The sequence below is a fragment of the Phyllostomus hastatus genome, unplaced genomic scaffold (assembly GCF_019186645.2).
Source record: "Phyllostomus hastatus isolate PE091 unplaced genomic scaffold, TTU_PhHast_1.1 phas_scaffold_182, whole genome shotgun sequence".
NCBI classification, from domain to species: Eukaryota; Metazoa; Chordata; class Mammalia; order Chiroptera; family Phyllostomidae; genus Phyllostomus; species Phyllostomus hastatus.
In genome coordinates this window covers 10,534,469-10,546,904 of record NW_025334013.1, presented here as the reverse complement: position 1 = coordinate 10,546,904, position 12,436 = coordinate 10,534,469, and the positions used below count along the sequence as shown (strand labels likewise).

The 12,436-nt window shown below is 59.7% G+C and overlaps 1 protein-coding gene across 1 annotated transcript in view; it reads right to left on the bottom strand.

Moving 5' to 3' along the window:
- Window positions 1-12,436, bottom strand: part of IGSF21 (immunoglobin superfamily member 21) — a 229,994-nt gene that overhangs the window by 73,232 nt on the left and 144,326 nt on the right. Inside the window, exon 3 of the mRNA XM_045859339.1 lies at window positions 2,297-2,418. Within this exon, the coding sequence (XP_045715295.1) occupies window positions 2,297-2,418 (122 nt within the window). The remainder of the gene's footprint in view (window positions 1-2,296; window positions 2,419-12,436) is intronic.

The following is a 12,436-nucleotide window of genomic DNA, read 5'->3' as shown; positions in this document are numbered from 1 at the left end:
GGAAGCGGCGGAGACAGCTGTGGAGCTGGGACTCTCTCTAGTTGGTATGCATTAATTTGTAAATATCTTCATTTATATGTAAATGTGGAGTCCCACGCCCCACCGCCAACCCTAATGGGGCCCCGCAGCCTGAAGGAGCAGCCTCTTCCAGCGCGGATGCTCTCTGGGGGCTGGCGTGATCGGATTAGACTGGCAGAGAGAGAGAGAGGGTCCGCTCCCGTCGTCCCTTCTGCCTGGGGCCTCCTCTCGGTTGCTCTGGCCTCGCGCTCTCTGCCTGGGACGGGACGCCAGCCCTGGCTCGGCCGTGTGACCTTGAGCAAGTCTCCTGCCCCCTCTGGGTGGAGGGGTAGCACGAGGTGGGTCAGATCTGACCCAGTTCATGTCATTCCAGCAGGGGGCCCTTGACCTCACTAAACGTGGATCCCATCTGAAAAACCAGGACTGTAGAAAATAATAGTAACACGGGCTTGTGTTCACGAGGTTGTTGGTGACGCTCAGGAGACCGCGTGGACACACGTAAGCAGGCTTATGAGAGGCGCTGGGAGGAGAGGGCTTTTCCTTCCTGGGAGGGAGGGAGGGCTTTTTCTGAGACATAACAGCAAACACGCGGAGCTCGGGGACTGCGGCGGCTCATCAGATCCTCTCCAGGCGGCTTTGAACTTCTTACTGCGGCCCTTCCCTCCACACACCAGGAACTCAGACACGGAGTCACGCCCAAGGCCACACTACAGCGGGAGCGTGGAGGAGTCAGGACTGGCGCTCAGGCCACTGGACACCAATCTCCCTTAAACTCCACAGGTCTGTGGGGCCGATCCCATTCAGCAAGCTTGCTGAGGAGCCGACCCATGAGAGGTTAAGGCCCCGTCCAAGGTCACTCAGCAGGAAGTGGCTGGGCTGGGATCTGACCGGGTCTGCAGGTAGCAGGGTGAGCATGGCGGGGCGAGGCTCAGGGGTGGTCTCTGGGTTTCCGTGCTGCTTAGGAACCAGAGCCAAGGAGTCGCCCTGGGGACCCTACCTACAGTGGCGGCGGGGCACCAGAAATGATGGGATGGACTGGCACAAGGGGGGCCTCTCAGAGATCCTGGTCACCATGCAGCGGTGGGGAGGCAGCGGTGGGCTTCTGGGAAACTTGGGGTGATGTGAATCATCTGTGGTTCCCAGAACAGTCATTTTCTTCTCCAAAAATGAGAGTTTGCCTCCATTTCATCGCAATTGTCACTGGCTGGTCTTAGGTGTGATTCAGTATTTTAAGGCACCCCCAATCCCCTTTGGAAGCAAGGGCAGGAAAAATTGTAAATATATAAGTGAAGGCATCTGTGTGGCCACCTGCATGCCAGAGCCCCTCGGCACCCACAGTCTCGCCAGATCGCCTCAGCGAGCGGCTGGGTCTGACTCCGGGCACAAAGCCCAGCAAGGAGCGGAGACCCAGAAAGTTCCTCCAGGGGAGCGCACCCACCTTACAAAAGGGGGCAGGGAAGGACCACCTGCCAGACCCCCCAGGCTGGGCTGGATGGGCCCTTTGAAACCTCCTTGTCCCATTTTCTAACTTTACTCATGGGGAAACCGAGGCCCAAAGGGCCAAAGGAGCAAGCCCAGGGTCATCCAGCCAACGTGCAAATCCCGTCGAGCACCTGCTGTGCGTGCAGGCCTTGTGCTGGGAGCTGCGGGTACAAGGCGAAAGGGAGCAGCTGCTGTGCCTTCTGACGCTGGTGGTCGTGGAAAGGAGAGCCAGCCCCCGTGTGGAGAGCAGGAATGTCACAGGCACCCCGCGAGGCGCAGTGCCCCGGCCCGGCCCTGTCTGCCTCGGCCTCTCGCCACGGGCGCAGCGTAGCCCAGTCATCCTCCAGCTTCTCGGCAGCCTGTGCTTTCTGCCCGGGCTCCAGGCAGAGCAGCTGGCTGTGCAGCGTGGAAAAGGGCCCATGTGTGCGCGTGTGTGTAAAGTTGTGCACATTCAGTGCTTGTATGAAGGTACTCTTCATTAACCCTGTGGTGAGGTCCCCCTCTTGTGGGGTGGCAGCCCTGGGTTTCGGGGCGATCAGTTCTGCTGGGGGGGTGGAGGAGTCTAAAGAGGGTGTCCACAGAAGGAGCTGAGTGAGGAGTTTCCCAGGTGACCAAAGGGACACCCCTTGTCCCCTCCCTCCAGGAACGGGTCCCACTCCTGCAGCAGAGCCCCCGGCTCGGCCTTCCCAGCCCGTGGAGGCTGACTCTGAGAACCCCCAAGCACACCGTGGGCCGGACGCCAACGAGCCGGACAGGTGGCCTCCCGGTCCCCGCCCCGCGCCCTGCAGCCCCTCACCTTACGGTGGACTGGTACACCAGGTCCTCTCTCTTGCGGTAGTTTTCCATGTGTGAGTAGTTGGTGGAGAACATGGCGTCGAAGGTGAAGATCTTCTGCTTGATGGTGCCGCCATCCATCACCTGCAACAGAGCACAGAGGCAGCCGCAGGTGAGCATGCGGCCAGCACCCGCCACCCCTCTCCTCCCACCCCCCGGGCAGGGAGTGGGCTTCGGGGACACCTGCCCAGGAGACGAGGAGGCCAGCAAACCCACTGTCCCACTGCCTCTGGAAAGGCTCTGGGTAGGAGATGTCACAGCTGTCACTGGGCCCCCCCCCCAAGTCATCCCAGTTCCATTGATGTGCAAACTGAGGGTCCGAGGTGAGGACCTACAGCCAAGGAGGAACAGGGCTGGCTCTCTCTGCGTCTCTCCCCACCGCACCTGGGCTCCCACGTGGGGGAGCCCCCAGGTCGGCCTCGCAGAAATGACAAGTCCGGCTTGGGGAGCTGCAGGCAGAGCCGCGGACAGAGCCGCAGTCTGTGCATGTGTTTTGCAGAGTCAGCCACAGGGTCCCTGCCTGAGAAGAGACAGGAGAGGGGGCAGGCTGGACAGAAGGAGAAGAGGGGGCACCACCAGGGACAGTCACCAGAGCAAAGATCTCGTGCAGAGACAAATGAGCTACATGGCAACCATTTCCGGTAAGTCCCACAAGGGGCGGGCCCAGAATGGCAGGGGGTGGCAGAGCCGGTACAGCCCCCGTCCTGGGGAGAAGGTGGTCAGAGAGGGCTTCTTGGAGCAAGGGATGGGTAAGTTATCTTCTAAAAGGAAGAGTAGGAGGCAGCTTTGCAAATGGCGGGCGTGCTTCCAGGCAGAGGGGGAAGCAGGAGCAAAGGCCCTGGAGCAGGAAGGAACCGCGCGGGTAGGCTGTTCAGGGTGCAGTGCAGTGAGAAGGCCCTGGGGAGTGAACCGCGTGCCGGATCCTGCAAACAAAGCAGCTCAGGTTCCGGAGAGGCCATGGGGTTGCAGGGTTCAGATTCTCCTCTGGCTTTAGAGTCGGATGAGGACTGATCGAGGGGGCGTGTCTGGAGCCTAGAGACCTGGGAGGGGGCTGAGGAGAGCCCAATCCACTGACACGGGGGGGGGGGCGGGGGGAGAGACGGGGACAGGGTGGGGGACTCACTCTCCTCTGGCTGCCATTGGGACCGGCAGGCCAGGAGGTCCCCGTTTCCCCCAGGAACACAGGGGAACCAGGAGGCGATAATAAAGCCCGAGCTGGAAGACAAAGCCGCGCTCAGGTGCCCAGCTGCTCACAGCTGATTAAAAGCCGGCCCCCGAGTGTCCTGGGCTCCCGGCTGCCGGCGGCACGCCTGCCTCCCCACCGCCGGCATCCCCGGGTCTGGGCTGCCTCCTGCTAATGAAAGTGTTACTCCACAAAGCAGCAAGGTATGTGTTGTCACTGTTTCAATTATTTATCTGTTTACTCGGCTGCAGTTTTCCGCTTGTCTCAGCAACTCTATTATAGACCGAAAGCTTGCAGCCTCTCGCCACTCAGCTGGGCTCCAGGCGAACAGCCTGCCACGGCGGCCTCATGCATGGGCCTGGGGAAGCGGAATGAAGTCCATGCGGCTGCGCCTGTGGAGCCGGGGTGGGGAGCAGCAGAGGGGCCTGGCAGGGTGGCAGCCGGAGATGGGCTTTCTCCAAGGAGCCGGGGCAGGGGAATCCTGAAAGCCACTGTCCCCCTCCATCCCCACCCACCTTTGCTAGGCACTGAGCTCGGATCTGCCACCCTCCTTGGGAGGACTGGCCTGGGTGCAGCTGGGCATGTCTGGACCCACGGGGACTTGGACCACATCTGTCTGGCCTAGGTGGCGTTGGTACTCATTCAGGAGACATAGGTGTTGTGCATTTATTGAGCACCAGTGTATTCCAGGCACCGGCCACATCGGTGTGGACCACCCTCCCCCAGTGCAAGCTCATCAAGAATAGGGAGGCCTCTGCAGGTAGGGGACCCCCAGGGAGCCCGGGCTGGGAGGGTCAGAGTGAGGATGCGTGCTCACGAGCTTTAGGACCGTAAGGGGGATCTGCAGGGGGACTTCCCGCTGCAGTTTGTCCTCACCCCTCACCACGCCCACCACACTGTCGCTCTTCCTCATACACTTCCCCTGTGGGCCCCTTTGGGGACTTGGCGCTTTGGGGTGCTGTGTGCGTGTGGTGGGAAAGCAGGGCGCCTCGTCCTCTCGCCTGCTCACTTGCCTCCTCTGCAGCATGGGGGACCCAGTGTCCCAAAGAGGGGACAAAGAGAAGAGGGAGGAAAAGGGGCCAAGTACCTTTAAACCAGGGTCCTTAGCTGGGGGACATTTCTTTGGCAACGTGTGGAGCCGGTTTGGGCTGTCACAACGGGGGAGGAAGTGGGTAGAGGCCAAGGATGCTATAACCATCATACGGTGAACGGCCGCCCCACAAGTCATCTGCCCGAAATGTCGTCGTCAGTGCGGAGGGCGGGAAATCTGCATCAAGGCCATCACTTTGTCTGGACCCACAGTGCCCCTGAAAGGTGAGGAGATGATAACTCCCCCGTTTTGTGGATGAAGAAGCTTGGAGAGGAGCCGTGATTCAGCCGAGGTTCCGCCCTGGGCGCCTGGCAAAGCTCTGTGAGTTCCCGGAGGCAGGCTGGCCCCAGGGGCCCCAGACCAGAGTTCACACCCCACCCACCAGACTCGAAGTCTGAATGAACTCACCACCTCTCGGCCCCTCCTCTGCTCCAGGGAGGCTCCTTAAACCGGGGCGGGGTGGACTCAGAAGCGCTCAGAAGGGGAGGTGTGAGGAATTTCCTCCCCAAGTCCCCGGAGGGGGCGGCGCCCCACTGGGCTGACTCCCAGCTTTGCCTCCCCTCAGGTTCTGGCTTTTTATCTCCTCCTAAAATTGGGCTGCCCTTCTAGTCCCAATCCCAAATTTCACTCCGTTTTCTTTTATTATACAAAGGAGAAAAAAAAATCTGTCGGTAAAACTGTCTGCTCCAATTTATTCGCCGAGACGGAGGGTTTTATTACTAGAAAAATACACCTGCACCCCTCCCCGCGTGCACACACACACACACACCCACGCACCCTAGGTAAAGCACCAGCGATTTCTCTGGGTCATAAATCCCCGTTTCGGGCCGAGGGGCAGGGAGTTTCAAGGTCGCACCTAGTCTCCCTTTGGAGAGTTTATTTACATCTTTTTCTCTGGGGCCCGAGTCTGGGCTTCCGTGTCAGCCCAGGGAGTGAGTCACCGCTTCTGCTAGACTGGTCTTGGGGAGTGGGGACAGGCATTCTTCTCCACTCCGGCGTGACACCCACCATCCAAGTTCACTGCCCCGGCGTGGAGCTCTCTCAGCCTCAGGGAAAGGGAGGCAAAGGCAGAGCCTTGGAATTCAGTCCCTGCCAGTCCCAGGCCGGCGGGTGAGCGGCTGTTTGCAGGGAGATTAGCTTTGGGCTCTCAGGCAGCCATTTCCCCTCTGCAGGTCTCAGTCTCCACATCTGTAGCCTGGGGAGAGTGGGACCCAGCTCCCCGGGGGGCACTAAACCAGACGAGAGAATCCGGCGTGTGGTCTGCGCGCCTGAAAGAGACAGCTACCTACACGCATTCTAACACTTTTCTGGGCCACCCCCTTTCTGTGTCCCTTCCCACCATCCACAGCTGGGGCTGCAGGGCAGAATGTCTTTTACTGAAAAGCCCGAGGGTGCAGAATATCAGTCAGTGGAAGGAGTGGGTCCATACCTGGGGAGGGGCGCAGGTGGGAAGAGCCTAAAGCCAGTGTGGGCCAAGGAAGACGAGAGGGCTGGGGGGGGTGTGCAGGGAGGGGGCAGGGAGAGCAGAGGCCCCGGCCCCTGCTAGTAGCCCAGAGTGGGAGCCGGAGGGATGCTCTGAGCAAGTTCCTGGAGGCAGGCTGGCCCCAGGGGCTCTGAGACTCGCCCCCAGCGCCACAGAGGGGTGTGGCCCCAGACCAGGGCAGACAGAGGGGGGCAAGCTGATGGGGCAGACACAGTGCTGTTCTGGAAAGACAAGGCCCGGGATGTGTGGGTTTCCCTCCCCCGGAGGAAGACAGACTCCCGTGTTCATCAGCCAAGCAGGCTCTTGAATGGGGGCCGTTCCTAGGACATAAGTGTTATAAGAGCAGGGTCTTCATCTGTCCTGTTCGCTGCTGTGCCCCCAGAGTTGGGCACATGGTACTCGTTCGATAAATATATGTTGGACGAGTAGATGGATGAATGAATGAATGAATGAGCGAGTGGAGTCCTCGCCTTTGTGCTGGGCATCCGGGGTACCACGAAGAACGGAGCTCTGCAGTACAGACTTGCCCCAGGACGGCCCGCTGCCCCCGCTGCCCCCACACCCCGACCAGGCTGGGCCTTCTCGGCAGGAGTGGCCTGGCCCCACCAGGAAGGCAGCTGGACCGTCCAGGCAGCGATGCTCCAGGAGGAACCAGCGTGTGCCTGAGTTGCTCTTTGTCAGAGGTCTCAGCGTTGACCCTCCCGCTGCGGGAAAACGTCCTAATCATGCAAAGGGCACCCCGGACCAGGGAGGAGAGGCTGTGCACACCGTTATGCTAAAGATCCAAGTCCTAGCCAGCGACGACGTGGGCTTGGCCGTGTCCTTGGGCCCTCCCTCTGTCATGTCGTTTGGATTCTCAGGTCTGCGGGCTCCAGGAGCTGTGCCTCCCTGTGCCCAGCACAGCCCCCAACACGGGTAAATACATGAACTGTCCTGGGAGACGTGTCATCGTCCCCATGTTGCAGATAACCGAGGCCAAGAGAGGCAAGGGAGCTGTCCAAAGTCCCGTGGGCAGTGCACGGGGCAGCTGACGCCTCTGCATGCGTCGGTTAGAAAGAGAGGAGTAGGGGGCCCATCCTGAGGTTGCCCATGTGGGCAAGGGGCAGAAGCTTTGGGGGTCACACACCCTTCGAGTCAAGTACAGACGGCGCCTGGTGGGCTGCTTGGCACCTGGCAACAACAACGGTGACGGAAAGGAAACGGCTAGCACTTCCGGCGCGCCCACTGTGGACCAGGCACTGTGGGCAGACACTAACTCTTGGAATCCCAAGGGGAAGCAGTCAAGGCACACCGGCTGGGACAGCAGTCGCCCCGTATCTGCAGGTGTGCCTTCCGGGGTTTCTGTGACCCACGGTCCACCGCAGCCTGAAAACATTAAGTGGAAAATTCCAGAAACAAACAACTCCTACGTTTTCGACCGCGCAGATGTTCTAAGCCATGTGATGCAGTCCCTCACAATCCCGCTCCGTCCCCACTGGGACGAGGACCACGTTGCCCATAGAGTGTGACAAGACATTTTGAGAGCGAGAACATTCACATAACTTATTACGGTGCGTTGTTATAATTGTTCTGTTTTATTATTTGTTATTCTCATTAGTCTCTTACTGTGCCTAATTTAGAAATTAAACTTCATCATGGGCATGTGCGCAGGAAAAACTCAGTATGCCTAGGATTTGGCGCTTACCACGGTTTCGGGCATCCGCTGGGGGTCCTAGAACATACCCCTGTGGATAAGGGCTGGCGGGGGGGGGGGACTACTGGGTTTGTTTTCGCTTAGGTCCAAAGTAGGAAGGTTGGTTAGGGTGCGCAGCAGGTGCATTGTGGGTGCTCAAGAATGGGAGGCTTTTCTCCTTCCCACCCCGTGCACATCTCAGCCAGGACTTCCCCGAGGGATCCACCTCGCTGTGTGGAAGGGACTGAGGAGGCAGAGACCTGGCTTCTGAGTCCCATGGGCTGTCTCTGCACTGCTCTCCCCTCTGGGCCTCGGTGCCCCTCAGCGCTCAAGGAGGAGATTTGGGCCATTTCGCATTCTAGAACAGCTGGTCCTAGAAGCCATGGCTACTCACACTCTGGTCTGGCCCACCAGGGCTCCACCAGCCTCCCTCAGGCCCTGAGGCTGTCAGACTCCACCCAGAGCCCTGGCTGCCCCCAGCAGCAAAGGTGGCCTCCGCCAGGCGGGGTTGATTTTCCAGTGGGGCCACCAGCGCAGTGAGCAGACCTGCTCCCCGCTGGCAGCGCAAGAGCCCACCAGCCAGGTATTTCATTTGAAAAACAAATAAGTCTCCAGCTCCAGCCTCCTCCCCAGCAACATCCCAGGGTGCCATCATCCGGAAGAGAAAAAAAGAAGAAAGGAAGGGGGGAAAACTCACCTCTCCCACTCCCCAACCTCCTTCTCTTTGTGTTCCACAAAACCAATTACAGATTGGAAATAGCTGTAATAAACTTGATATCCCACTTAGGGGCCAATTCCGCTGCGGCTGGAAAGTGTAATAGTGGCGGAGAGCGAAAAGTGCTGGTGTATTTTGCCAGAGCTGTTTAAATTGCCTGCCTACATTATCCCAACTCCTCTCCAGCCGGGAAGGAATTTGCTGTCCTGGAAATGCAGCAGCTGAGGTCTCCGCGGCTGGGCAGCGAGAGGGAGGGTTTTAATGAACTGATTAGACCGGGGAGAGTGGACGGTGCCCGGGCATCGAGTCAGGCCGGCCCAGGTTCGATGCCCAGCAGAGGACAGGTCCTACGGCATTGTCGTTGGGGGTCAAGGGGCACTCAGAGAACGCGAGGCACAGGTGTTGGCTAGGAGCCGCAGCCAGCAACAGGAGATTCGGCTCGGCTGTGGGGGCTGCCATTTCCTGGCCCCGTCTTGTCGGGCAAGTCACCGACTGTCTCGGTGCCTCAGTTTCCTCATCTGTAACATGGGGGCTCTTCATGGAACTGGTGCCCCAAAGCTGTGAGAAACACTAAAAGGAACAAATGTCCAGGAAAGCATCTTGTACAATGTGAGCTGACTGCTCTGTTCCTAGTATAAGTGATGGAAAGCTTATCCAGAACCTTCTGCCTTGCCACCATCTTCTAGAAGTCCCTCACTGGGTCCTGTGTGTCTGGTGTGGGGACTTGTGTGTAGTATGTCCTTACTGTATGATTGCGGAGTGAATACATGAGGGAATGGGCGGAAGCAGGCCTGCCCCCATCCGGCCACTCGGCGATGGGGCTGAGGACGCGCCCTCCAAGGCCCGGTGCAAAGGTGGCGCCAGGTTAGCCAGAGTTCACGCAGGGCTGACGCAGATCGAGTCAGCCTCAGTGCCGCGGCTCAGGCCACCCGTGCACTGGAGCTTCTGTGTGCCGGCCGCCGAGCCCCTTTCCCGGGCTGTGCTGGATTCGGGAGCGTGGTGCAGCCACAGCCGATGAGACAGTGAAGAGACGCGACCACCTCACGTAATTTCCGCAGTGGGTGTTTCCCAGCTCTTCTGCTGACCTTTGAGAGCAGAGTTCTGGTACGTAGGGCACCCCCGACCCACATTCTTATAGAAATCAGCATCTTTTTTTCTAGGGACAAACACGGGGGCCACAGGAAGGCTGCCGCTTGTCCAGGCTGCTCAGCGGGTAAGGGGAGGAGCAGAGATTTGAACCTGGGTCTGACTCTGAGGTCCAGCTGGGAAGTGGCGCAGGCAGAAGCGTTGGATTACGCGTCAGGCAGGGAAGGGGGCAGGTGTTCTAGGCCGAGGGACATTTCGGCAGGGGCACGGGGTGCGAGGCAACCTGCTGAGGGAGGAGGGAGAGGCACGAAGTAAGAGAGGAAGTGGGGGGTGGAGATGCAGCCTCTCCATGGCCTGCTGGGCAGAGGGAGAGGCAGCCATGGGGCTCCTGTCTTCCTTGTTGCCATGGTGACCCTGGACCACTCTTCCTGCAGACCTCCTGCCCACCTGTTCTCCACCCAGGGTCTGGGAGCTGGGCCAGAGGAGCCGCCACAGAGAGGGCACGGCAGGCTCCCCGGGGGCCCGAGGAAGAGAGAGGTGAGATTTCCAAGGACGCAGAGAGGGGGAAAGCTGCGAGCCAGGTGCCACCCGCCCCTCTGGGTGGTCGGATGCCACCTCTGCTCTGTCTCTCCTGTGAGTCCCACCTTCTGGCAGGGCCGGGCTCGGGGTAATTGGCTTCCCCGTGTGTGTGTGGGAGATCCGGTTTTGACAGAGACAGCTGGTGTCATAAATTGCCTTGTCTCATCTGGTTACTGCGCGACGGCAGACAGCAGCTAGGGGATGGGGCGTGAGGCGGGCAGGGGCCCCGGGGGCTGCCGAGAATGACAGGCAGGGGAGCGGCGGCTGGCGTTGCAGGCTCCGCACATGTGCAATGGAGCTACCACAAGTGTGAGGAGGTATGTGTGCGCAACTGGTGTGAGCACAGGCCCCAGGAGCAGCTGGCGTCCGGGGGGTGTGAGTGCATATGTGTGTCAGCAGTAGTGAGCATACAAATCTGCATGCTCTGGGCTGCATATGAGTGTGTGTGTGTGTGTGTGTAAAGCAAAGTAATGGTGAGAGTGCGCGGTGGTGTTCTCGGTGTTTGGGGAAGAACCTGGGGGTTGGGGTGTGTGAGATATTGTGTGTGCACATGTTGAGGGTTGTGTCAGCATGTGGATTTGTGGTGTGTGTGGATGTGTGTCTGCACGTGTGTGTGTGATACCTGCGCCCACAACACGGGCCCAGTGTACACACCACCCCCTGTCCCAGGCCAGGAGGGTGGAGGATGTTGGCTAGGGTGCCCACGTGAGGGTAATTTCCTGAGAAATGCCAGTTGTCTGGTCCTCTCCCAGCCCCACGCACGCTCCCATTGGTCACATGCAAAGCCACAGTCGGGACCCAGCCTCCTGAGCCCCGCAAACTCCGCCAGTTACAGGCTGGGATGCTCTGGGACCTCCCTCCCCATCTCTTGGGCGTCCTCCCGCAAAAAAAACCCGTGCTGCAGGGGCTACGGGCCAGAAGCAGTGAGATAGGAAAGACCTGGACACTCACACCTCCAGGTGCAGGAAAACCGCCTGGGCTGGGGGAGTAGGGTGCAAAAATGCCACTTTCCCTGGACGCCCACCCAGAGGTTCCCTTTCAGTGAGTCCTGGGTGGAGTCTCAATTCTGCATCTTTAACAAGCCCCATCGGGGATGCAGGGGTCGGGAACCACAGTTGCGAGACACGACCCTAAACCCTCTGGACGTCCCCGCAACCAGAGCCTCTTCGCTGTTCTCCCAGAGGCCATCCCCGCCAGACTTTGGTGCCCTCGAAGGCCCAGAGCAGGAGACCCCTGCCTGTCCCGTCTAGACCTCCCACTTTACAGAAGGCCAAACCGAGGCCTGAAGACAGGAGGGACGTGCCCGGGGCCACACAGTGGGGAGCTGGCAGGGCCAGGAGCCAGGTGCTCGGCTCCGAGGCACCTCCTCTTGGCAGCATGCCCTCTGCCCTCTGGATGCCCGGGACCCAGACCTTGGAAACCACAATCGACCATTGAGCACTGTGCCGCTGAGGCACTGGGTCAGGGGGTGTGTATCTGGCTCCCCGATGCCTCTTCCCTGCCCCCCCAGCTGTGATCCCCAGCACCAGAAATGGGCTCCACCCCAAACAGAGGGCTCTTTCTCAGTGTAGCTAAGGCTGCCCCCTGTCACGTCCTGGCTGTGGTGAGGCTGAGATGGAGGAAGGGGCAAGAAAGCCTTTTCCACCCATTTTCTTGTCCCCCCTGAAGGCCACCCCTCATTACTTGCCATCAGTCTTCATTCCTCGATTCCAAGTGACCTCAGCTTCTCATTTGTTCGTTCATTCATTTATTCATTCATTCAGTACCCCCTGGGGGCCAGGCCCATGGACAAAGCCTGGCATCAGCATGACCCTGGCCCTCAAGAAGATCACAGAAAGGACGGGACGGGGGGATCACAGAGGAAAACATCAGCAGCACGTGCTCGCTCTGCCAGCCCCAGCGGGGAATGGAAATGGCACAGGGTGGGGCAGGGCGGGGCGGGGGGCAATGGGTCCTGCCAGGAAGGGCTCAGGGCAGGCCCTGCACAAAGGAGAGGCAGGAGGGCCCTCCCGGTGCTGAGAATAGCAAAGCAAAGGCGAGACTCAGGAGAAGAGTGACCGGGCGTCCAGGACGAGGTCTGTGGGATGCTGTGTGGGGACTCAGAGCCTGGCCATGGGAAGATGGCCTGGCAGGGAGGGTCGTGCTTCACACCTAAAGGTGCCAAAGCCCCAGGTTCAGATCTAATTCAAGGTCTTGGGCAGGTCGCTGCACAGCTCCCTGCCTGGGCTAACCCATCTGCAAATGGCGATGACAGTGGTACCACCTCATAAGTGGCCGAAGGATGAATGTTGCTG